At 42.8% G+C, this 26290-nt stretch overlaps 1 protein-coding gene across 2 annotated transcripts in view; it reads right to left on the reverse strand.

Moving 5' to 3' along the window:
- The window catches only part of MEIS1 (Meis homeobox 1), a 107645-nt gene that overhangs the window by 39359 nt on the left and 41996 nt on the right, over positions 1–26290 (reverse strand). For both annotated transcript variants that reach the window (XM_027751696.2, XM_027751869.2), the window contains exon 8: positions 12371–12516. In XM_027751696.2, the coding sequence (XP_027607497.1) occupies positions 12371–12516 (146 nt within the window). The remainder of the gene's footprint in view (positions 1–12370; positions 12517–26290) is intronic.

Raw genomic sequence — 26290 nt, forward strand, 5'->3', positions numbered from 1 at the left:
TCTGTCATGAGAGATTCGATGCTGCTCTGACACTGAGGGCCATCAGCAGCTCGAACATGCTGTTGCAAAGATGCTGTCGGCTACGGCAACCATGGAGGATGCTGTCCAACCCTCCGCAGCAACTTTCATCACCGCATATTGTCACCATAGCAATGAAGCTGAATGCGGGCAAATGACAAGGGTCTGTCATCACTCAGCCCTGGCCTGACAGCCCTCAGCACCAGTCGCTCTCATCCAGCCTCAATACACAAATAGGTCCTCAGTGGGCCCAAAAGTAATAATCTGCCCCTCCACAATGTCATCGTTTCACTGGCGCTCCAGTAGCAGTGTGCAGCCCTTATACCCCGTGGAGATGGCTCTGTTTCATTCCCCAGCGAGTTTTTGTGCTTTAGGGAAAAGGAAAAGTGAGAAAAAGGGGAGCCAGAAGGGAGCCAGTGGTAATCAAACATCAAATATCAGAGATAACTGAGAAAAAAAAAAAAAAAAGGAAAAAAATCTGTTGCACAAATGGAAGTAAAACGTGAAAATTAATGTTTGGAAGGAAAACTACAACACTTTCCATGTAATGGCTTCAGCAAGGAATAGCAGTGTTACTGTGAAAGTCTAAAGCTCCCTTCTAATATTAAACAGGGTAGTTGTATATAAAATGCATCCGCTGCTCCCTTCACAGAAACAGGTGTTTGGGGTGAAGTCAGGATAACTGGCAAGGTACGCCGGGCTGTCACCGACAGCAAGCATGGCCAACACGCCACTCTGCCTTCACGCCAACACCAAAATCAGGGTCCCAGCTATTTTCACGCTCTTCCTGCCAGAGATGCCACAAAGAGACAATTAACTTGGTCTACTTCCCTGCTGCCTGCGTGGAAGTACAGCAAGAAATGACAGAAATCAGAGATGGCAAACACTATCTCATCTAGAGCTCGTCTGCCTGCTTGGATTAATCAGAACACCTCTATTTCAGGCGAATTTCTGCGTGGGGTCAGTTTTTACTCATCCTGCCCATGCAAACTCGCCCCCTTCCAATCGTGGCACGTGGGGAAGATGGTGAGAAGGCTCTGCCTTGGTGGTTACCTCACTTAGCTCATCTTGACCACGCACTTCGGATTTTACTTTGTGTTTAGTCACACAGAATAACCCAATTTAACAGCGACCCTATGTTATCACGCCAGCCCTCTCACCATTTTGAAAGCTGCCTTTTAATGATACTTAATTTAGGCTCGCTTATATGCTACATTTGCCAGTGAACACATTGGCTGCGTGGCTCTTATTTAACACGATCACCATACAACACGCTCGCCCATCCACAGCAGCCTTGGAAAGACAATTCGCTGCCTGAACACTTTTTAAACCTGATTTACCGTTCCAGAGAAACAACTCCGCAACTAATCTTCCAGGACAAATGTAATGCCGAAAAGCAACTAAACTGAAACATATAAATTCCATATATACTTAAAAATATTATTGTCTGTAATTTAATATAACAATATTTCTAGGCCTATAACCTTGCACGCAGAGGCAATTTCCCAAGCATTAATACTTAAATGGGTCATATGCACCACATCTGTCATTCTGTCCTGAAGTCTATGAGGCACAACCAAGACTCTGCAAGCCTATTGATTTTTCTAGCATTTGCTTTAATTTACTTAACCATTGAGAAATCCATCAGTACATAAAGGGCAACTGTCCATTACTGCCTCATTTGCAGACATTCTTTCCCCTCATTTTTTTTTGTTTTGGTAAATATTTCTCCTTAAATCGCTGTGTGTTTACAGTGTAAAAATGAATCCGGAAAGTGCTCACACCTGTTTCTGTTCAGTAACTGCTGCACTGAGGTATATGTAATGTGCTTAAAGATAGAATAAATATCTAGACATTATTACATCTGTGTGCAAAGGGTGGTAAATTAGATCCTAATTACATTAACAGGGATTCTGCCTCCCAGCTTAAATTTTACATGAGCACTCTGTAAAAATCCAAAAGCTCTGCTGTGGTTTCTTTACGAGCTGGTGATTACAGCTACTTCCTATGCGGTCACTAAATATTCTGTTTACAAATAAATGAAGAAGCTTTGAGCCAACTTGCCAGGGTAATAATCCGTGTTTTTTATTTTTTTTCCCCCAGCAAACCTTTACCACATAAGCATGGCAACAATCAGAAGCCCTGGCTTCATCTAATTACTCTATCACATAATTTCACAAATTGCCTTTTCACTGGGGAGCCAAGTGCAAAACACGCTCACAGTGGGATTTCAGGCAGCAGCTTTCATTTACTACTCATTTCTTGTTAAATTAAACACAAAAACACCAGTTGTGTGAAAGAAGTCAAAAAGAATGCTTGCAAATGAGCCAGACAAGTGTATCTTATATTTATACCATTTGCACAAAATAGCTCATTGGCAAGCTGGATTTTTAATGGCACCATTATCATCTTTAACCCTTTTAAAGCCTGGCATGGGGCTGGTAACTGGATCATCCCGACCAAACTCAAGGCAGTGAAATGGCACCAGGCAGTGCATCAGCCTTATCCTTTTGTTAATAACTGGGGAGAGAGAAAACATGCCCTGACTTTGCCTCCACGTAACCCCTATGGCTTACTGGAGGTTTAGCAGGGAATGTCCCAGGACATTCATTCCATGAATTTCTGGGTATTACACCCACCTAATACAAGGGAGGGACAGTCCTACAAATAAATCAAGTGGGATTTGTAAGCACAATTACTATTTAACCCAGGACATCCATTCGAGGTATGGGGTACCAGCAAGACTCAGGGGCAGAGGGACCTGGAGGACCAGACCCCTGCTAATTATCTGAGTGCTAACAAGGCAGGATTGCAAGCTGCCACCAAGGAACACAAATTATTTTGAAAATAATTGCAGCCAGTGTACCATCGCTGGTGGAAGTGAACCAGGGGTTACACCACTCTAAGATGACATTCTGTACATCAACAAGTACAAAACTAAAACATGACCATCAGTAATTAAAGCTGTTCCTTTTGTAGCACCAGAGCCAGTAGGTCAGGTACCATTTTACCTCAGAAACCAGCCTTGATGGCTGCAGATTTGCCAACATTATCTGCACAGGGAGGAAAAAAAAACATTAGCAGCAGCTGTCTGTGTGCCTCGACATCGAAAATCCTATTCATACAGACAGGTGGAGTAATTTAAAAGCCAATGTGGTGCAATTTTGATGCAAGCAATGCCACTGTTTACTAAAATGCCATCATTACTGCTGTTTATGAAAACATTACTAAAATTGCATTTTATTCATAAGAGTCCTAAGGTTTAGGCTATTACCAGTTTCAGAATTATTCTGACCCCAACCGCAGCTTACAGCCCTCTGGGGTTTACAACCTGCTGCACTGATGGATCCATGCTCAGGTTTCAACAATGAAATCAAGGGTTTATCCTCCTTGATATTCCCACACAAGCCCACTGCAGTTCCTGGATCAGCACAAAGTCCATGGCAAATAAGCAGAGTTCTGGCAATGAATCTATTAACTAGACAGATTATCTAATATGGCATTTACCTTTCCAAAAATATCATTAGGGACCCCAAAAGGCTCTGACTGATGTGAATAAGGATGGTCTAGGAAGAAGAGTTTCACTTCAAAACTGACTTTAGAGCAATCAACAGAGCAAGTCACCCAAGGCAGAGTCCCACCATTCTCCCTCTGAGTTCAAAGACCTTGGAAAACATATTCATATCAAGAGCAGCTCCTTGGTTTTACTAGTGTGACTCAAATGACCACTTTAGTGCCACTAACATGACTACCTTGCTTTTTGCACCACTGAGACAGAGCACTGTCATGAGAATGAGGGGTTTTTGTGTGAAGGGTTTTTTTTAAAAATACTTCCTTTGAAAGTTTAATGCTGCACAGGTTGGGTTACAAAAGGCAAGTAAAGAATATTCATGCTACACCTAAAGTCTGAGAAGTATTTTCTGGGCAGAAGTTTCTGGTTCATAAAGCAAAAGATGAAGTGGTAAGTCTCCTAGACCTTGCCTTATTAAAATGATGGCCCACCACTGAAGTGAAACGAGCACTCTACTAAATACTCTGGGTCTAAATCAGGCAATGATGCAAAAGGCAAGGTAAATTAGATAACTACATATTAACTTAAACTCTTTTCTGCCTACTTACCTTCTCTCTACACATATATTTAGCACTGCTGTAGCTTACAGGTTGAGAAACCAGCAGTACAATAATGACTCTTATCAATAAGATCAGATTGGTTGGACTTGATCTTAAAGGTCTCTTCCCACCTTTATGACTCTATGAATACATTTGTCCCACGAATAATGACTCTATGAATATTGAAAACTGGATTTTCAGTTGAGCATTTTGGGGGAAAGGGTGACATTACCCATGGAAAATTTCAACTTACACCAACAAAAAAAAGTTTTCTGTGGGTAATTTTGATGGGCAGACATAAGTAGTAAACATAAGTAGTCAATATTAAAAATTAGGGCCTCTTGCATATATGCTACAAGTAAAAACATGTAAGCTATAGCAGTGCAGATTCTTTGTAGCTGAAGGTAAATATGGGAAAAGGGAAACAAAACTTTTTTAAAATGGGTAAAAGACCAACTTGCTTCACATGCCTGCCCTGGAACAACAAACAGGCTATATTCACCACAATACCACTGCTTTCGTTCATCCAGACAAGGGTTAAGTTCATGCAAACAGATGTAGGATACTCTATGCCAGAGCAAGGGAATGCATCTTACACAACTTGATGTACTACTTCCAAATGTGACCCTATTTGAAAGGCAGCTTATCTTACACCACAGATTAACACATCTCATCAGATATGCGCCCAACTGGTTTGGTGCCTCATATTTTGGCACTTTACCTGATCTGATTAAGTCATTTGCTAGCACACTGGCATGCTGCGAAACTCCTTCAAGAGTTAGATTTCCAGTAAAAAATTAACACTGGCACTTATATACATAAGCATATCTGAGAATCAACATAAGCTCTTTTGTAGCAACTGTGTTAGAGTACAAGCTAAACAAACATCTAATAATGAAGAACCAAGCCCATTAATTTATCCTCATTTCCTGCTCACCCACTGCTTGCCAAGATACTGTTGTTGCCTTTAGTGTACTTCGTATTGCAAATTATTTGCCAAAATATTTCCACAGATACTTCCAGATTTACAAATTGGTGGTCAGACTTTTTCCCTTCCCCTCTCTCCCCTTTCCAAAAATGATACTTGAATTTTGTACGTTTGCTTTGACTGCAGAAAGACAGTGCATCACGTAACACATTGCTGTGCCTTGACTGGAGAAGGCTAATTTCAAAAAGGAAGCTGCACACACAAAATATCACAGCTGCAAATATAAAAAGAAAGGAGAGGGTGGAGAAGAAAGCAAAGCATCTACTGCTGACTTAAAAATTCTTATTACCGCAAACATTCTTGCTGGTAAACTCATTTCCGAGAATATTTATGCAAACAAAAGGAGTTCTAGTGCAACCAGAGCAAGTGTAATTTAACATCTGAATTAATGTTTATCATGCTTCAACTTTTCAGTATTCCCTCACTTCTACTCAGATGTGAAATTCTGCTAGTGTGTAAATACTAATGTGTTTCAGCAGCTTCCAAATAATTCAAATTCTTTCATGTGCTGGTGGCTTCCACATGGGTAAAACAGTGCCTCCAAACTGGGGGAAACTGGGAAAAAGGTAAGATAGCCCTTTGGGAATAGGCACTCTCTTTAAAATCTACCCCAGGTTGTTGGTTACCTTCTGATTTCAACCAAAATACTTCCCTGGACCACTGCCATTCCCAGGACCAGTGAGGAGCCCAGGATGAGATGCCACACACCACATAGTTTAAGACACAACGGCTGCCTTCAGCAGAAACGGGAGTGAACCACAGATATGAAAAAAAAACAGACGCTGTAACTACACCACACTTCTGAATGTGAGAAGAGCCTAAGTAAATAACCTGTTTTCCCTTGTCTAAAGCACCCTATATTTTCTCCTTTCTGTTCTAAACCCAAAGGTTTGTAGCACAGCTCAGCGCTGACAACTTAAATCATCTTACAAGACAGCCTGAGATCTCAGTGCATGAGACGTGCGCTTTCCAAGAAATCATGAAACTGGAGCGACAGCAGCATTGCCAAGGGTATCCCCCAAAAAAACAATAGGCAAATTTCCCTCATGCTAGAAAATAGACCAATGCTTGGAGGCTGGACAGCAGGTCAAAGCCACAAATTTGAGGAATATTAAAGAAATTGCTGAAGATTTTGACAGTCACTGTCCTCTATCAAGATCTGTGAGGTCTGAAGGGTTAACAAGTTAATTTAAACCTAGTTACCGAAATCCTGTTTGTACTTCTTTTCTGGAGCTCTCAACTCAATAGACAGAGCCTCAGAATAATTACCATCTCCCATTATAACATTTCCCATTTTCTACAATTGGAGATGACTCTCACAGCACCTCCACCAGCAGAAGGGAGCAGAGGACCCTCCTTGTGGTTACTTGCACCAACCTGTGTTAGATGCTTTTGCTGGATGCTCTGACAAGTCTTCCCACCGCCGGGAGCAGGAAGAGCCCTGGCTCCCACCTTCCCAGTCAAGGGGATGGCGGTGCAGGAGTGACCCAAGGCAAGCTAAAAAGCCTGGCTTTTCCCAGGAATTTGGGACAGCTGGCACTAAGAAGTCTTGCAGATGTGGAAGAAAGCTTTTTACAGCCTTGCCCACAATAAAATCAAGTGAAAGAGGAGACTTGCGTATTTGGGATAAAGCGGGGGGACACCCCCCGCCCATTCTGAGTCCAATACATGGAAATATGACCCCTCTTACGCAGATGAGCTCCAGGAGCCCTCTGGCATTTTGCAGAGCAAGTATCAGTTGGTGCATGATGAAAACTCATTGTAATTTGCACTTTTTTTGAGGGGGGGGAGAGGCAAGGGGAGTTATTTTGTTTTATGCCTCCAAACCTCTCAAGAGGAGGACAAAAAACCCTGGTTTTAGCCAATTTTATTTTCCTCTTTTTATGTTTTCAGCACCCTAGTTTTGTACACACCTACCCTTTCACTATACTCCTTTTCAAAACCAGACAAGTGTCCCGCATGGGAGTAGGGGCAGGGAGCCAAATTAACCCCATGTTCCTCCCAAGGCAAAATCTCACAACCATGGAGGGATGAGAAAAGACATGAGATCCACTTGTTTTAACTTTAAAAAGTTGCTAGCCTGTAAAATATTCATACATAAAGAAAAGCTATAGAATTAAGAGGTATAATTTTCTTATCACAAAAACATCCTTGAAGCGATGGGGACTATTTTTCTCAGCTAGATTAGGATATAAAGTATCTCCTTCAAATATTTCCTTCCAAAAAAAACCTTTATACAAATAACAGCTTCACTAAATAGTTGAATATGGCTTATTTTCTTGTTTATTAGCATGGTATCAAGCAACCAATAAAGGTTAAAAATCCAGTTACATAATAGAAGAAAAATCCTTTCACTTTAAAGTCAACATTTTTCAGCCACGTCTTTTACTTTCTGCTCAGTGTCCCATTTCAGTGAGATTTAACCTCTTAAGGAAATTGTTTTAAAAGCAGTTAAAAATAATGATTAAATTATGGGATTTACATGAAAGAAATCCTCGGCCCATTCATATTTTTTTAAATCATGGTAATTTGTTTTTTAAAAGGTGTTTGAAGTCCTTGAATCTACCTCTTGGCACCATTAAAAAAGAGTAGTTTATAATCCCCTAATGTGCTTAAATAAAGCCTTCGATAGTTTAAATTGTTATTAAACATCTTTTGGGATTATAATTTTATGGCTTTTTTTGCCTGATTAGATGATGAACGTGAAGATCATCAAATACTCATCATATAACAAACCAATTACATCGTATAATCCCCAAAATGAGGTTTGAATACCAACATTTTAAATTAAGCTGGATTTAAAGTATGCAGAGAATTGACAATGAGAAAAAAAACCAAACACTTGAAACAACACACCCCAAACTCCCTTCTTCTAGTTTTTAACAAAAAGGAATTTATATCAATTCCAAATACCAATTTATACCAAAAAACTGGGACAAAAGCATACAATGGGTTGAAGCAGAAACTAATTCTGTTGCCACAATTAAATTTACATATTTAATTGTAAGCAAGATTATTTTTTTCTTCCCCTTCCCTCTCTCCAAGGTTTTCCTTTATTTCACAATTCTTGCTGAGGGTGAGGGTCTCCTCACATTACAGTGAGGAGATCTGCTTGAAAAATGGGGGGAAGAAATGATCCCTGAATATTAAATGATCCAAGAAATAATTTTTAAAAATTGTTTAAAAAGTCTAAAAGGCCCATGAAACATTGTTGGGTTGCAACACAACCCGAAATTATCTTTAGAGTGACTTTCTGAAGGCCAGAGACAGCACAGAACTAGTTTGCCCCAGCCCCTCCTCCAGCCCCTGCCATGGTATTTGATGTTCATCTGAAGCCACTCCACAAGCCTCTCCTCAATTCTGACTCCCCGTTAACAGTTCAGGGATGTCCTCACCTCTTCCAATTATTAGAAGTTTTTTCTTCTTCTTTTATTTTTTTTCCTTTAATCCACATAGTAACCAGGCTGCCATCTCAAATTTATAGCAAAATCCTAAAAATAGATTTCATAAACCTCCAAATTTACCAGTTGTCATAATCTACCAGCAAAAATTTCAACAAGCTCCACAACTACATTTTGCCCATCTAAGAGCCAGCCTGAGCAGCTCTTCCAACCCACACGCTTAATCAAAATTAAGTCAGAATAGCAAACAGTTAAAAAAAACCCCCAAACCTGCGCAGTCCTAAGTGTGAGTCTGCTCGGCACTTTTGCAATTGTTTTAGCTGATTGTTTTTGTTGTTGTTGTTCCAAGAGGAAAAAAAAAAATTTAAAAAAGGCAATTTGGATGAAGTTATTCCCTATATTGCTTCAGAGCATACTGCCTGCATCTGCAGAGGACAGCGCTTGCCTACCCTTTGGGCATATGTCAACTTAGTTCTGCACATCAGTCAAAATATTTGGGGGGGCTGGAGCCTGACACTGAGTGGGAACTACTGCCCAAACATTTCAACATCCGGAGAGAAAAAAAAAAAAAAGGATTTCCTCCCAAGTGAGAAACAAGAACTAGGGGACAAACCTTCGGAAATGAAGTCAGTACACAGAGGAAGACTTAATGCTCTTGGAGATGGAATAACTGCATAGAAGGAACTAAACCAACCTTTTGAAAGATTACATTCGTCCAACATTTATTTTAAGTCTTTCCAACCAGTAATCATTAGTATGACAGACACAGCAATTACTGTCTATTTTGTTTAATTCCATGCTGCTGATGTGTATTAATATTACAATTGCGAGGTGTAAAAAAAAAAAAATTTGCTCCTGAAAAGGAGGGCTCCCGACTAACACCCCAATTAGGAAGCACCAGTGGTCAGGGGGATGCTGGATTTTGCACTTAACTGCTGCTCATTTCTTCCCTGCCATTTTTCAGGTGGCAAAGTGAAGGCAGGTAAAGCACAGGGGCCTGCCCTGGCATATCCCCCGCCTGAATAGAACCACCTCCCTGTCTTTCCTCACCTCCCACTTTAGAGAGGACCTTGTGTTCACCCTACGAAAGACCAAATCCACCGATAAATAAATAGATGGATGGATAAATAAATAAATAAATGGTGTGGGATCTCTAGTTTCCCTGGAATGATCTCCCTCCTGCAGCAAGGAAACCAGCTGGGGATACCACCAAACCACCGTGCAGGGTTTTAAGAGCAGTCATGAAAGCCGAATGCCCTTATAAATGTCTCTCCCCCCCGCTACTCCTCAGCTCTGATTGGAGCCAGTATTTGGGCCTGGGGTTTTCTTGGTTTTTTTTGCAGAGAGGACAGCACCCCAAGCAGCCTGTAAACACTCTGCATTGCTCTAGCACCAGGAAGAGCCTACAGTGTTCTCCAGAAATGTTTTAATTTGAGGAAACTGGCCAAGATCCCACCTAGAGTCTGTCTCAAGGCCCTACCTGAAGAAGACTGGACTGGATAAACCAGTTCTGTTTTACTGAATTGATCAGAGAACTCTGGATCTACCATGCTGCCAGGAGAGGAGAAAGCTGCCCTGCAATAAAAACCACCTGCTTCACCTGGTTGGTCTGGATCTGCACAGGGGATGGTGGATTTTTCAAGCAAGCTTTAGCTCAGTGCTGCAAGGTAGAAAATGCAGCATCTTCATTGTATAGGTTCTGGGGGGAATGGTTCTTCCTGTATTTGCGTCTTCCAGAAGAAGAGACCATCTTACAAGCAAATGTTCAGACGTTGTCTCCCAGGAGCTGCAAGGAGCCCTTCAGCAAGTTCTACAGGCACTCTCCTCTTCTGCACACTATTACCTCACAGGAGAAGAGTGAAAAGCCACTGGAACCCTACAACTAACCCAGATGAAACAGTGAGGGGGTCCTGAGACTGTGCATGAAACTAGTTGCAGGGTCAGGTCAAGCCCATGTAGTTAAATGCTCAACACAGGGTGGTTCCTGCCACAAGGGCTTTTTGGAGACACCCTGTAGCCTTCTGCCTTCCCAGGAATGGTTTGGAAGAGGGTAGCTGGTCCAGGCTAAGAGCATGATGAAGACTGCTCGAGCAGTTTACCAGGATAGACCCTCACATTCCTGTGCTTGGGTGTGGGTGATGTTTTATTTACCAGCACAAACACAGCAATAGGACACTCTCAGGAAAAGTATTTATGCTACTTAATCTGCAATTCCTCACTGGAAACTGCAGGGACTGGCATGCGGCTCAGCGTTTCCTGGTGTGCCTTGTCCTGGCTGCAGAGTTTCCAGGGCATCTCCTCAATCCAAAACCTAAACCAGCTCTGCCAGGTTGGTTGTTGTTGGCACAGCATCCCTGGACTGTTCGGAGGTGGATGTCCTTTACCTCACATCTACCTGCAGAGGGAAGCCAGGCATCAGCTCACCTTGGGTGAGGACCTCAAAATGGGGAGCTGCCAACACATAAAGGGACCTCAGCCTTTGGAAGTGATGGCACTGAACGCACCACGCAGGGATAAGGAGCAGGCAAAGCTGGGGCACGACGGACATGGAGTCTGCCAGAGAGAGAGATTAACTTGGAGATATCCGAGGCCCCCTCTGGCCTCAGAGGAGTAATGCTCCAACATGAAGGTTCATTCATAGCAACCCAGGACCGCACGGGACAGGATTCCCTGCCTGATCCCCGTGCTGACAAGAGTCATGGCAGGTATCTGGTTTCTTGGCTCAGCTGGGGACGGAGGGGTGATGTGCATGAGAGCTTCCTCCACTTTACAGCTATACTCTTGGCACAGCTCCCACCAGGGCTGGGCAAGCTGGCCAGCTTATAGTTTCATCCTGACCCTAACTACAGGCAGAGGGGAGAGTCAACCACTGGAATTAGAGGGAAGAGCCATTCTTCACTACTACCAGCAGACCCTCAGTACCTCTCTCCTGACCCTTATCCTCCTGGCATAGAAAGGCTGAGATAGAAAACCTGAGGCTGAAAGCTCATATCCCCACAGTGGATAAAAGCATAGTGACAGATCACAATTTGATGAAAAAGGAGAATGGCATTAGAAACACTTTTCTAAATGCTAACATTAGAAGGTGTGGTACACAATATAAAGCTTTGAAAGCAGCTCCAGCATCCAGCTTAACCCCACACACCTGTCCAGAGCTTTGATTTCAAATCCCAGGAATAAAAAAACAAAAACATACAGTAGCTGTGGTAACAGAAATAGCTGCGCATCCCCCCACCACTTTCTAACATTAAATACGGGGGTAACTTACACTCTGGGAATGAGAATGTCTCAAAGAAAAAAATTACACTTTGCTATTAAACCAGATACATTCAGACCTTTCATCATGAAGCTTCTGATGATCTCTGACAAACATCTGAATATGGTCTTTGTTTGCTTTTGGCTTTGTTTTTTAATCTCCCCAATTGTTTTCCGCAGCTCTCCGGAGCACAGAACCAGGGGCCGAATGCTGCTCTGTGCCCCAGAGCAGCGATTCCCACATCAGCTGAGCGGAGCTGCAAAGCAGGACAGGTCTGCGGGGTTATATTCATAGAAGCTTTAAGTAGAAATCACATTTCGCAGTGACGTCCTGTTAACAACTGCGTCTCAAACAAACAAACAAAAAATATCTAAAAACAACACGCGCGCACACACACACACAAAACCCCAAACCACCAAAACATACACTCTGTGCTCTTCCCCTGGCATCTAGCAAATGAGGCAACAACAGCTCTGCCCGGAACAGTTCCTCAGCTGCCTGTCAGCAACATCATACGTATTTTTTGCTTTCTACGACTACTACAACTATGACATTATCCATGTTTTATTTTGCATATGTGATCTAGAGTTCACTTACTGTTAGATGCTGGAACAGCCATGCCCTCATGATATTTGTGGCTACTTTGGGAAAGATGCCACGCTTTTTATGTCGCTTTTTGTCCTTATCTGGATCATCATCATCACCTGTGCTGGGGGAAGCTACACTGTTGTCCAAGCCGTCACCTGTAAATATAGTGAATCAAATTTTGACTTATGCTACCTTTATATACTTCAGCCGAAGCCTGGCTTTGGGTATAAACTGCATGAATATTTAAATGAGGTATAAATTCTTTAACACCGTAATTCACCAGGGGTTGAGGGGATGGGGGAGGGAGGGAGAGACATGGGGAAAGGGAGGGTCTCAGAACTGTGTCGGCCCCATTCGGGTTTATCCTGAAGGACAGTGTGGCCATTTTTGCCATGGTAACCCAAAACAAAAAGTGCTTAAAAATTGTAAAAAACTTGCAAGCATCCAGCTTGCAAAGGTGGAAACGGTGGGTTTTCTTCACACTAGGTCACTTCCCAAAGATTCATCCCAATCAGCTACTTTGGTCGAGCTGACAATCAGGAAAGTGGTGTTCCGGGATGGGGACCATGACATGTGTGAAGCCGGGTGCCTCGTCCCACTCTGGGATGTGAAAAGCAGGGTGAATGCAGTTCTCTTGCTGCATCACATTCTCTCCACAAATTTGGAAATAACCAGATGACTGGGGCATCACTTATACTAAGTCTTTTACAGATGTCTGACGTCCCCTGACTCTTTGATGGGAGGTGGGCAGCTAACTGGCCTCCCCTCTTTCCAACCCCAGCCAAAAGAAACTCATAGTGGGATAAGCAAGCACCAATTTGACATACACCATTAGGAATTAACACCCTGCTTTGTTCCAGCGTGCCATATCCGTAATAGGTGTCTGCTCCTGTTAAACAATAACTGATCCAGAATGAATTTCCTTAATGCAGAGAAGGTCGCAGACAGTTCTCAACACATTACCAACATGTCTAGGGGAGGATGTCACTGCACAGCAGCCACCTTGGGTCTGGGCTGATGGGTTAGTGACCAAAGGAAAACAAAAGTTGCAGTGCCTGGCCAGTTTGCACGCAATTTTTGTTTCAAACCCTGGACACAGTTCATAAACAAGCCCACAGAGCAAGTAAGTCTTTGCATTCACTGCATGTGGACTGAACGGTGTATCCTGGCTTCCAAGGACACTGTATTTGTAGCAACATGGAGTTGTGATGTTATTAGGCAAGTGTTTTTTACACCCCTGGGCAAGAATGATCAAGAAAGCCATCTGAATTGGGCTGAAAACAAACTATCTCCATTAGGGACAAAAATAAAATACGTTTTTAAAAAAAGGGATGCAGACTGTCAAAATTGTGATTTGTTAAACAGCTTTCAGCACCAAAAAATAAAAGCTATTATTAGTGTTATATTTTTAGCATGTTACTGACCGTGGCAAATTTATAATTGTCCTTATGACTTGGCCTGTGTCTTTAATGAAATGGTAACCTTGGGTAGTTACAGAAACAAACAAGATTTTTATGAAGAAATTAGATATCCGACAAATTCTTTGAAAGCCCAGTATGTAAAAAAGGGCTTTTATACAGAGAAGCAATTCACCATATAAAATAATAATTCATAAAAGAAACATGAGCAAAGGAAACAACTCAACAGCATTTAAAATTCCACGGGCTAATCCACTTTCTGTCTGCGAGAGGCAAACAAGGAAAAGAAAAGTATTACGCATTCATTGATTAAAAATGAAAAGCTTCTAACCTAATGACACTGCCTTTCACCACCTCCCTGCCATCGTCCACCCACCCTCTCCCCCCACCCCATTTTTTTAAAAATACACTCATTTCAAACCCCCTTCAGATTAATTTAGCAGGCATTGCCTCATGCCTGACGGGAGGAGGACTCATTGATAATTTATGGAAATATCTACTATAATCCAAGGGAGATGACTTTTTTTCCAGCTTTGTGCATCAATAGATAATCAAGGCCTTCAAGCAGCCTTAGCTTCCCATTACCTCGGGCAAGAGAATTCCTGAAAGCATGCCTCCAGGGCACCTGAATTATATCCTCCATTAGGGGAGGAAAAGCTTTCTGCATTCCACCTATAACACTCCCCAGAACCTTTCCTGTTTATTTCTGCTGTATGAAAGCAGAAGCATTAGGAACAGGATTTTTTAAGTGAAGACTTATGTAGATACAATGGAGAAACCTTTCAAGCGCGAGCCAGATCACCTCCTTCAATCCCGGGCAGTGACCTATCCCAAATAAAAGGTTTCTGTTACATCATTAGCTCAAGCCAAAAACAGCCTTGGCTTAATGCACAGTTTGTTCTTCCTACTGTTTTTAGGCAAATACTGCTACTTTACTCCCATCTGGGAGGGAAATTACACTGCTGGGCTGTAATCTAAGACAAGATTTTCATTGGAAGCAAATGCTTTCAATCCAGTGTAAATACTGGTGTATGTTCAGAAAAGCCTAAAACAATAAACCCTGGCCTCGACCGACACAAGTTAGAGAAAGTGAAAAGCAGGGAGAGAATAAGAAAGTGCCCAGCTATCCTTGGAGCAAATGCTTCGGTAGACTTCTGTAAATTGTTTAACCTCTTCCACTTTTTTTAAATGGAAAATTGATCCCGTAAAGACTGAAACCACAGAGAGAACTCTAAATGGTCAATTGTGGATTTTAGTATTTCCATCTACTTTGCAACTCGATACACTCACCTCTGTGAGGTCTCCAGAGATTCCCCCCGCCCTTTCTTTTTTTTTTCCCCCCCCTCTTTTCCTCCTTTTAAAGATTACTAAACAAACTTGAAGCACCACTGACCAGCCACACGGTAGCAGCTACGAACTGCATTTGTAAAATGTCGGTGGCGACTCTGTTCCTGAAGTTGACTTCTCCTGCTGCCAAATGAAGGCGAACTGAAAAGGTGGAAATAATCATAGAAATGATGCTAGTCCATAAACAAGCTTACAGCCTCATTAGTATAGCGGGAGGCTCCGCTGGGTGATTTATGCTTGTTTTGCTGATGCCATGAGGAAATGCCATAGGGCAACTTTAGCCAGCTGCTAATGGTTTCTGACAGCTTCTTAGCAACTAGTGCAAGCAACGCCATGGCGTTTGCTAGTGACAGAAACTGAAAATGTCATATTATCTGCCCATGTGTCACGAAGTCCGTGTGGCAATTAACTAGTAGGCCAGTGACTGAGGGGCCACAGGCTCTTCAGAATGGCCCATGGCTATCTGGGGTCAAAGCGGGCGCACTGCTCGCCTTTACGCTGCACATATGCATGTGCGTATGTGCCGTCCCCACCGCGCTCCCTCCGCCCCGCTCGCCAAGGAGTTTGGTCCATGCGGATCCTTTGTCCATGGAGAAACTCCATCCCGCTTTCTCTTTAGGCATGGAGTGACATTATCAGAGGAATTGCAAGTAATCTGTCTTGATATGATGGTTGGAAATGGCACTTTAATTGGCAATACCTGATTCCCTGGTTTTGAGTGCTGGATCCGAAGGTGCTAGCTGTTTTTCTGCTCGCTCGCAAATTAGTCTAAAAGGATTTAAGATCACTGAAGCAGACTCGTTGCCTGTCAAATTGCTGGGAGCGCAGCAACTCTGCACAGCAACTAGACGCTGCTTAAAAAAAAAAAAGAAACAACAAAAAACCCGGAGCCTGTAAGGAGCAGAAGGAGAGCCCGGGCTCCGCACGCCCGCTCCCTGGTGAGCAAGACCAGGCGCTATATGTCAAACTGTCAAACCTTTCAGCGTGGCCGTTTGCCCTTTCAAATAATATTTAAGAATTGTTTTTACACAATTTTTTATAGGCCATGGTCTAGTGAAAGAGGCCAACCAACAAAGAAAGGAATTTGTACTACAATTCGTCCGTGCACGATTCCTTGCCAGACCTGGGCCAGTCCCCATGGAGCGAGGCAGGTGACCTGTGGCAGCTCCCTGGCTGTTGGGGAGCTCCGATTTCAAACGCCCTCGACTCTGGCGTCCCAGAGTTGCCTATTTAAGCACACCCAGGCATTTAGGCCTTGCTATCTTGTTCCTTTCAAGAAAGGATAAAGCAGTATTTATCGCATTCAGCCCTGCTGAATGGGTCAGGCCGGCCGTGCCAGCAGGGGCTCTTCTCACTGCGTCCCCCTCTCCGCTGTCATTGCCTCTTACGACTTCCCTTCCCCTCCCACTCCCCCAAAAATCAGAGGCAGAAGCAGCAAAGGGCAACCAAGTTTACAGCAGCCCCTCGAGTGGGTAATACTCTCTTTGTCCTGGGTGATGTGTTATGAACCTTTGTTGGCAAAATAGGTGCTTCTGGAGAGCAACTTGGCACAGGCACTCGCTTTCGGCAGCCATGGTTGTGGCAGGAGCTTGCTGGTGATTCAAAGCCTCCTCCCTTGCTCTCACACCAAACCCAAATTAAATGTCATCCCCCTGCGACACTGGAAAGACACACAGTGTGGCACAGATGGGCAACTTTCAGCCACTCCAGCTCCCAAATACGCCTCAGACCTCAACCATAGGAAATCCCCAGATATGACATAAATATTCCCAATCCCAAATCATGGAGGTTTCAAAAAGGCTGAAAATTCAGACATCCTAAAAATCCCAACCCTTTGCTCAACTACAAAATCCATGCCTTTGCACGTAACTCTTTTGACTAAGGTCCTTATATAATTTTAAGTGACCAGAAATCTCAGTAGCAAAGTGCCAAATACAGCTTTACTACAAGTACCTTCACCAGACTCAGCAGGTTATTTCTCCCTGGACGCAGCCCTGTCCCGGTATCAAATCTGCATTTGGAGGAAAAGTATTTTTTATATCAAAGAAAACCAGATTATTCTAAAAAGCCTGCTTCCCACACCTCTGCCAAGAGATGTGAGAGAGGTTTTTGGAGTCCACTGCTCAATTTGCTGAGAGGGGGTAAGAGGAGGGCACTAGACCTTTGCTGAGGTCTACCAAACAATAAGATGAACAACACCTTCCAGCTTTTGCAGTCCAGTTCTAGATAGGCATCTAAATCCACTGCTTTAAGGAGTTCAACGAAGGGAAAGATGTGCACTCAAAGCCCTAGGAAAGGCCTGGAGCAACTTTTAAGTGGACTGACTAAATCAGAGTTCTCTAGAAGCTCCCTATGTTGAACTTATTTGTATGCATTCAAATCTCTTCTGTTAAAAGCTGCTTCTGCATCCTAGAAAAACTTCACAGTTTGCATTTACTTTTGCATTTCATGAGCTAATATAAATTAAATATGCACCTTGTTTGGACAAAAACTATTGACTTCTGCCACAACTAGACTTGCAATGCATTTGATGTTAGGAACTGAAACACTAAACATGTATGATTTCTTTTTAATTCTACCATAAATTTTTTTACAAGCATTTAGATACAAATTCCTCAAATTCCTGCTTCTGCTAGAATGAGAAATTCTAAATTATCTAAGCCAAATATTTAACTGTTCACTCTCCAGCCACAGGTCTGTTGTTCCCTTTCTCTTTTAACTACTCCCAGAACCAAAGTCTCTTTAGTAACCTTTCCAGGTAGCTGGAAAGGAAGATTATTAGTAACTTTAAGTAGCATAATGTATTAGAGAAATTTTAAGTGGCAAAATAACGTTCCTTAACCTTTCTTCAGTGTAGTATACCAATTTAGAGTAATGACTATAATTTCCACAGATTTACCTATGTTATCTTTTACAGAAACAAAACTCCAGTTTGCTGGATACCCACACAATCCACCATGACGACTTTTTGCAGAGCAAAGCCAGGCTTACATGTGAAATTTTCCTATAAGGTACAAAATTATGAATTCTCAAAAAGCTGGTCTAGGGATACAATAAGCTTTTCTGTAAAGCAATTGAGAGGGAATCTGCTACAAACCACAGTTCACAGGAAATAGAACAAGGATCGTCATTTCAGACCACCAGCACTGAATGGACTTGGGCAATCTAAGAAGAATGTGGAAAATTTTTTTATATGTATATTTTTTTAAAAATTTGTTTCTGACACAACCATCTCCAGCTTGGCACAGGAATGTGGTTAGCCGAAGTCACACCCAAATGACTCTGATGTGAGTCAGGGCAGCTATTATTCATGTCCACAAGTACAGAAGGACGAGTTCACTACTCAGAAATGATCATTCCTGCTCAGAGCAAGGTGGGGAAGGAGGTAAGCTGAGCAGCACAAGGGCTGAGTGCTCAGGTATGCCATGAGAGAACTGGAAGGCACCAGCACAGTCTGGGGTGCATGCCCAGTTGCTAAACCAAGCTGCACCTATTCAGTCAGGAGAAACAGAAGTCTAGACATTAAAAGGCTCTTAAGTTTAGAAGATTTCCCCAAACCACATTATTTTAAAATTCAAACATGCATGCATGTATATATTGCACATGTAACATTAACCCACTGACTGCTCCCAACCTGCCAGTGCCCAAATAAGGCACACAAGTTGAGAATGGGACTCCCACCAAAAAGGTACTTCAGAAAGCATAAAGTAACTGTGTAATTTCCTTATCAGTAAAAAACATTTTCTGTTGTTTTGGATCCATGGTTAGTCAGACGTGATAGAAGCACCCACTCCTGCAGTTCCTGAGGTCAATGGCAATCACCTCAGCACACTGAATGGCCTACAGAACAGCCCCAAAAATGACTTACAACTATGTTGTAAGTCTGCTTGCGAATTTGAAATGTGGTGTTGATGAGGGATCATTTTTTTTTCATATTCCTTAAGGAGAAGGCCTTCTCAAATATACTTAATAAAAAGTTAATGAGGAACAACAAGGATGAAAATGAGCATTAGCAAGGAACAAATACCATGTGTCTGGGTTTGCACACATCTCCTAAGGAGATGCAGTACATGTTTCATGTAAGGATTCAGACCATGACATAAACTGTAGGAGGTTGTCAGTCACAGATAGTATCCATATTTACAAGATACTAAAGGACACAGTTGCAAAAATATCCTACAAAAATATTCACAGATAGAGTAACATGGACAAGCATAAATTACACTCTGGCATTTGACAAACTTTCAAAGGTTTTTCTTGAATCATTGTACTTTGTTCCTCAGAGACAGGAGCACCTTTCTCTAGTAACTCGACCCTCCTTTTTGACTTGAATTCCCTTCAGGCAAGCAAAGAACAAATTAGCTGTCTATGCACAGAGCAAAAACAGCATTGAAAAATAGTGGGGGGAAAACCCAGAAATTTTAGTCATTTTCATTTCTTTGGCAGCTTTTTACAGCTGAAGTGAAGGAAACCTCTTCCCCTGCACAAAGTAGCACTTTTAATGGGTTCAGAAAACTCCGCTGCTATGGGTAAGTTGTGAGGCATTTCTGGAGCTGTGCATCTACACACAGAATGAAACACGGAAAAGAAAGCAATTCATTGTATGGGAAGCAAACAACTTTCTGCTGCCAACATCAGAAGTTTACTTTGAGCAGTTGGAAGCAAATACCCTACAGAAAAGTATCTGGTTAAACAGAAAAACATCCTGCTTTAACAAAGAAAGGTAAAAAGCTTAAACAGTTGAGGTTTTTTTTTCCCTACCCTAAAAGCCACCATGACGAACCTACCACTTCTTGGGAAAAATTCTTTTTCAGTCATCCTCTCATTTTGTTCAAATACAGGTCTTTGTTATGAAATCTATTATCTTCAATCTCATCAGGAGTGCTGGACCTACCAGCTAAAGGTCTCACCAGTTGCACTCTCCATGAAAAGCCCATGGCATATGACTGAGACTTACTCCCTTGTAAAGCAGGAGCACTAGAAGCAGCAGGAGCACAGGTCTGCTCTGCCATGGGGGAAATACGCCCAACTAATACCCCAAACGGCCACAAGGTCAACTTCTGTAAATCTCTATAGCTCCTTAACAACAGGCTCTATCTTTGTGTTTATCCAGCTTCTAAGACACTTGACTCTTGGACTGATCACAAGCAGCTATAAGAGGCTCAAAGCAAAGATCAGAGGCATATTACGTATAAACTAAGGGACGCATTATCTGTAGAAATAGTTTATTATGTGCAGCATTTAAGAAGGTTTCCTTCCCTAAACACAGCTAAATTGCCCTGGGCCCCACCTACACGCCTGCTCCAGAGGAGATGACGCAGATTTCAAGTTTTACCACAGAAAACATGTGCCAGATCCTTGACACTGTCCAAACCATTCAAAATTAGGTTTCTTCTATCAAAAAAGGTTTTTAAAAAAATAATTGTTGGGCAAGACAAACCAAAATACTTGGGATTGTTGAACTTAACTAAAGCATTTTTTGGAGAGGGGGGCAATTCAAGAGCAGTCAGTGCTGCCCCAAGCTCCAGTGTGCACTGCAGGAATTATAGTTCAGACATTGCTTGCCCCAAATCCTCTTTTGCACAGCTGGATCCCCAGTGTCACAGGATTCATATAACCATAATGAATGGGAGAGACTTAGTCTAGCTGCAGCTCAAGCAAGTCAGGATTCATGACCTACCAAACCCACATGAGAGATTTCCAGTCGGAACTAGCCATGTGGTTTGTGTCAAGTGAAAAAGTTCTTGTGGCTATGCAAACCCATTCACCCATTTTAAAGTAGCATCAAACCCAAGAAATTTTTATTTTCCCTGTCCCCAGTCCATCAGTTACATCTGACAATAAAAACCAAGACAGAATTGAAAGAAAACTAACATTGAACTTCACTATGGCTGCATCACATATTCTATTTCCCCACATACACCTGTCACTTTGCAACTGCAAAAGGCAGAACTAAAAGGGATAAGAATAAAATGCCCCCATCTCATCTACCTTTCCTCTTTTGACAGTAACAACATCTCCACCGCCACTGCTGAACACCACCCATCATCTTATACATATGAACACAGCAAGAGTTGGACCCAAAACACTTATGTTTCTCTTTACTAAGCAAATATGAGAAACATTTGCAGTCATGAACTGAATGGATGGCATTTGGACTGCCCTGTGAATTTCTGCCCCTCATCCTGCCCTGGTGCTGTCTGGGTTGCTCAGAAGCAGCCTGCTTCCCCCCATCCAAAGACAAACCCTTAAGTTACCATGCATGTAATCAACTCAGGAAAAAAACCCTGAATTACAACATATGCATCCCCCTGTCAGACCTTTCAAGGGAAGGGCATAGAAAAAAATTAATGTTTTTCTTGTGCTCTCCCCACAGTTCCTTGCTGCCCAGCACCCTAAATCCACTGCTCTTGTTCCTCCAGCAAAAGCCAGTCACTCTGGACTGTTTGTAACAGTAGTGGGAGGCTTCTCCTTAGGAAGGAGGACCAGAAGCCAAAAGGAGTAAATTTGACAGAGCCAAACTCACACAAAATTTTCTTCCACTTGACTGTCCCTCTCCCAGCACAAAAGGCAAATCTGGTCTGATGAGGTGGCACTTAAGAAAGATCACAATAGGAAAAAACAAGCAGGCACGCTGCTGCCACTCACACAGCTCCTCCTTCTGCCCACACAGCTCCTGCTGCCCTCTGCTCTGCCCAGATTCCCTGGCTTTACAGGCTGAGTGGGATCAGGCCATGACCCCCATGGTGGTGATAAGGCCACTAACTCTTCTTCTGCTACAAATACTCTCCCTCCAAAAGAGGAACCAACTTTCTCACTTCTGCTGATATCCTTTGGGTATGGGGAGGTGGGGTGGCACTGAGGGGCAGGTTGGGGTACAATCCCTGCACATCTGGTGTGAACCCAGCCCCTACAGCAGAGCCTGAAAGCTCTAACAGGGATTGAAGAGCCCTTTGGAGAAATAACAGCAACGGGGAGGGGGCCTTGACCCTGCTCCTTGTGGTCCAGCACTGGCCACCAGGCTCAGCACCAAAGATGAGATCCCTGCCTAGGGGCACGCCGGCAGTGACAGTCCTTCCAGACACTTCAGTCCTACTCAGTTAGCACATCCCCTTCAGCTCCAGCTTAATGTATTCATGCCACTGCTATGTTTTGGTTTCCTACAACTTTCTATCACAGCTTCTGGTGTTTTGATGTTTGATTAACAGTGCAGTTACAGTTTAGGGTGTGGGGTTTTTTCCAAATTAAAACAAACAAATCGAAATGCAAATCATCCAGGAACAAACAGATGTCAGAATCCAAAACAGGCAATGAGGGTGAAAGAAAAGTCAGATCAATGCTGGACACTTAAAACTTCCCCTGAATATCACCCACAAGTGCATGTGTGCCTTATTTTTACCTCTTTAATCTTCCATCGCTACATATTCCTAGGTATCGCCTACCTAGAATTACTTTGAATAGGCAAAATGATGGGAGGAAAGGGACAAACTTCAAAATTTGATTATTATTTATCTCACTTCATCTAGTGGCACCAAAGTTCCAACTGCAAGAGGGATGAAGGATGGGAAGGAGTTAACTCAGCCATTTCCAGCTCATCTCTCTTTGACTCCATGCCTTCACAATAAGAGTGTTTAACCAAAATCTCACAGAAACCTCAAAGCACAGTTGGGTCACAGCAACTGTTCCAGCGTCTTAAGAAAAAACCAAAATGCATACATCCTTCAAAAATCAAGCCAAAATTATTTCTGTTGTTTCTTTTTCAATTCACAGCGTTTGCCATTACCTCTAAGAGCAATAGCAGTAGAAATGTGTAGAAAGCAAAAACTGACTGCTTTCAGTAATTTGATGTACTTTAAATGACATGAATGAGTAACCAAGGAAGCTAAAGAAAACCTCAGGTTCTGGCAGGCTGAAACCACAGACATCAGCTTCCCCGTGGCAGGTACAGACTATGTGGAAGAATAACCTTGCTTTTCTGACGAAACAACCTCATCCTTGTTGAATGGGCTGAGGACCTTGTCTCACCCTTTCCACTCACTGCTAATGGAAGAGGACTCTACCCTGGCCAGCTCACCACTCAGTGTCTCCTCCTGAGGCAGCCTTCAAGTGCCTACCAAATCACCAGCTTCACCTTCAAAACTGCCAAATATCCTGTTGTTCAGATGGCACCCTTTCATTTGAGGTTAACAAGGAATATATTTCTGCTGTGTACCCCATCTTTTTCACCTCAGCTTTCAAGATGTTCTTCTTAACTGATGTTCAAAGACACACCACACACACACAGACAATGCTGCAGCAGGTCAAACACCAGCAATGTCCCCGTGTCCTTCCTGTGCCTGCAGATATCAGGGAAGGTTGTATAGGCATTGGTTGCCACATAAAGGAAAAGACAGACTTTTCTAAGCATCCTGTAAATGCCGGGGAAAGAGAAGAATGGAAAGGAAGTGAAAGAGCAACCTGGAAAGGAGAACGGAAAAGCAGGAGACCTTGGCTCAAAGGAGAGAGTTGACCACAGTCTTAGCCCTGCCTTCATCTATAGAAAATGTTTGCTCTTATTAATCTTGGAAAAAATGTGGTGCATGAGCTAAGTCAGCCCCTGGGCAGATTTAACTTGGGTGACCTGAACTTACTCTGCAGATCACCATAGGTCTCTCTGACCTTGGCAGTGACACAAGGATCATATTTTCTCATGGTTGAATTACTCTGGGATAATTCTGCCAATGTATTAGGCATAAATAGCCTTTTATTTCGGACTGGGCAATTACATTCTCTATTTCTGCCTCTCACCTTCCCAAACAAAATCTATTTATTGGGATAAGGAAAACCCCACCCTTCATTAAGGTCTGGGTACACATCTTGAAGGCCAGACAGAAGCTTGGCTGCTTCATGCTCATGGCAATGTGTTTTCAGACATTACCTTCAGCAAGATGCATTTTGGAGTTAATTGGTCACATTTGTTGCTTATGATTGAAGTGGTCAGCCTGCACATCTGCAGATGAATATACAAATGCCTTCAGACACAAAGGAGGAGGTATATACAGGTCGACAGTGGGAATGCTCAGCTTCAATCACCAAAACAGAAACCACAATCCTCAACATATATCTACTAGCAAGTGAAGAGCAGCTCCACAAAAATCAGCCAAGTTGCACTGAGATAAGCAAAAAAAACCCCCAAAATCCACATCTCGGCCTTGCGGAAAATTGACCAGTTTGGAAGGAACAGGTAAACAGTGTGTTCTTGGACAACAGTCAGCACAGTTTGGATGATGCAGACCTTTCCGTTCAAGAGTTGCTCTGGTTTTTGCATCTGGTCACTTGAGGTCACACCACAGAGCTCTGAGGCTCTGCAGAAGCTCTGCAGGCTTCCTCCCCATGACGGAGGTGGCTAAAGTGGCTCTTAAAATCGGTTGTTATTCTGATGCCACCTGAGTCTTAATTGCTGAAGAAATGGGGACTAAAACCACAGAAAGGGCTTTCTGGCACTGGCTAAGGAAGTATCAATTTTTGAGGTCACAAAAACATCCCTTAAAAATATGAATCAGAGTAGTTCTTTCATGTTACAACTTGATAAAGTCAGGCAATACGTTAGCAGACTATTTTGATGAAGGTCAGGACAGTTTTGTAATACATATATTAGAGACACGCTCAGATGTGCATAAAAAAAGAAAGAAAATACTTGCAAACCTGTATTCAAATTATCCTGAGACAATCAAATAAATCCTCATAAATACTAGTTCCCATTTCCACTCTGAATGAGTCTCTTCTAATAAACTCATTTCATGTTGAGCAAACACAATTTTCCAACTGTTTGTGAACTCCTTGCTTCCTCCATACACAACTTTTGCTGTACAGCTGATCTCTTAGAACCTGCAGGCAAGTGTCTCCATATTGAGGCAGAAAAGCAAGTCTCTAGTCACAGACCTGCACTCTTTCCCATCACAATTCTGAAGCAACATTCACTGATGCCAAAAGAGGTGATTCTCTTGAGACTGGAAAAGGTTTTCACAAATACCTGCCGATTTTCTGAACAGTCACCAATGCCAGCCTCGGAACCATTGCTAATCGTGCTGCTGGTTTCTATGCAAAGCAACTCTGAGTTTTGTCATTTTAACTGCCCGACCAGCTGCACCTGCAATTTGTGGCTGAGGCAGATGAGAAGGGAAGACAGAGATTTTCATCTATAATCATGGGGTGAATCTCAAAGTTCAGTTAAAAAGCATTCTTATCTATACCTAACAGTTTTTATGGAAAAGACTTTGACATAAGCACCATATTTGCAATTAATATGATCTCAGCAGTGACCTGAACAAGGGAATATTGACTTGGAGAGGGCAACTGCCTGTAGGACCATGTGGAAGCTATCCCTCATGCTAACCCTTCACCAGCACAGAAGACTTCCTGCATATTTAAGGTTGCACATGAACCTCATGCAAGAGCATGGAAGAAGAGGCTGAAGACAGCAGGTGCTGTACACGTCCACTCAAAGATGACACGAGTTGTAAATAAGGAGGTCAAAGTCTCAAAGCACTCAAGAAACATGCTGGAAAGCCCAACTTTCCAAGGCACTGAAGGGATCTGTGCTGGTTACGACTCCTGCAGGGCAAGCAGAACAGCTCACGAGAAAGCCTCCGCCGGGACATCCCTGGAAACACCTCACTCAGCTCCCTTCCCTGGGTTTACCCTGGAGAGCCATCCCTCAAGATCCTAGATAAGGCACGCTGACAAGGTGCTGAATGAAAGCCCACACTGCTGCTGCCAGTAACCCGCCCTCCCTCCGTGCCTGCAAACCTCCAGCACCATCCCTAGGCTTTGTACTCACAGCCTACCAAGGAAGTAAGCCCTGAATTTCAAGTTTCTGGGGCGCAAGGGGGTCACAGCACACAATCCAGAGATACTTTTCAGGACAGCATCCAAAGTGGACTTCAAAATGGAAATAAGAGTTCAATATTCTGCATAAAAATTATTAACCCGTCACCCCTCTACCTCATCTGCTAGTGAGGATTCCTACAAATATGATGAAAAATATGAAGTGGACAAATGAACCTTTTTGAATGCGTATTAGTACACTTCAATGAGCCAATGCACATCTTGTTAGTTTGGAGTAGAAGTAGGTTTAACTCTGGTTTTACATTTAGAAGAAGATAAGGACGGTGCGTGGAGAGAA

Source organism: Pipra filicauda, unplaced genomic scaffold (genome assembly GCF_003945595.2).
Source record: "Pipra filicauda isolate LSUMZ 115617 unplaced genomic scaffold, ASM394559v2 scaffold109_size3271384_pilon, whole genome shotgun sequence".
NCBI classification, from domain to species: Eukaryota; Metazoa; Chordata; class Aves; order Passeriformes; family Pipridae; genus Pipra; species Pipra filicauda.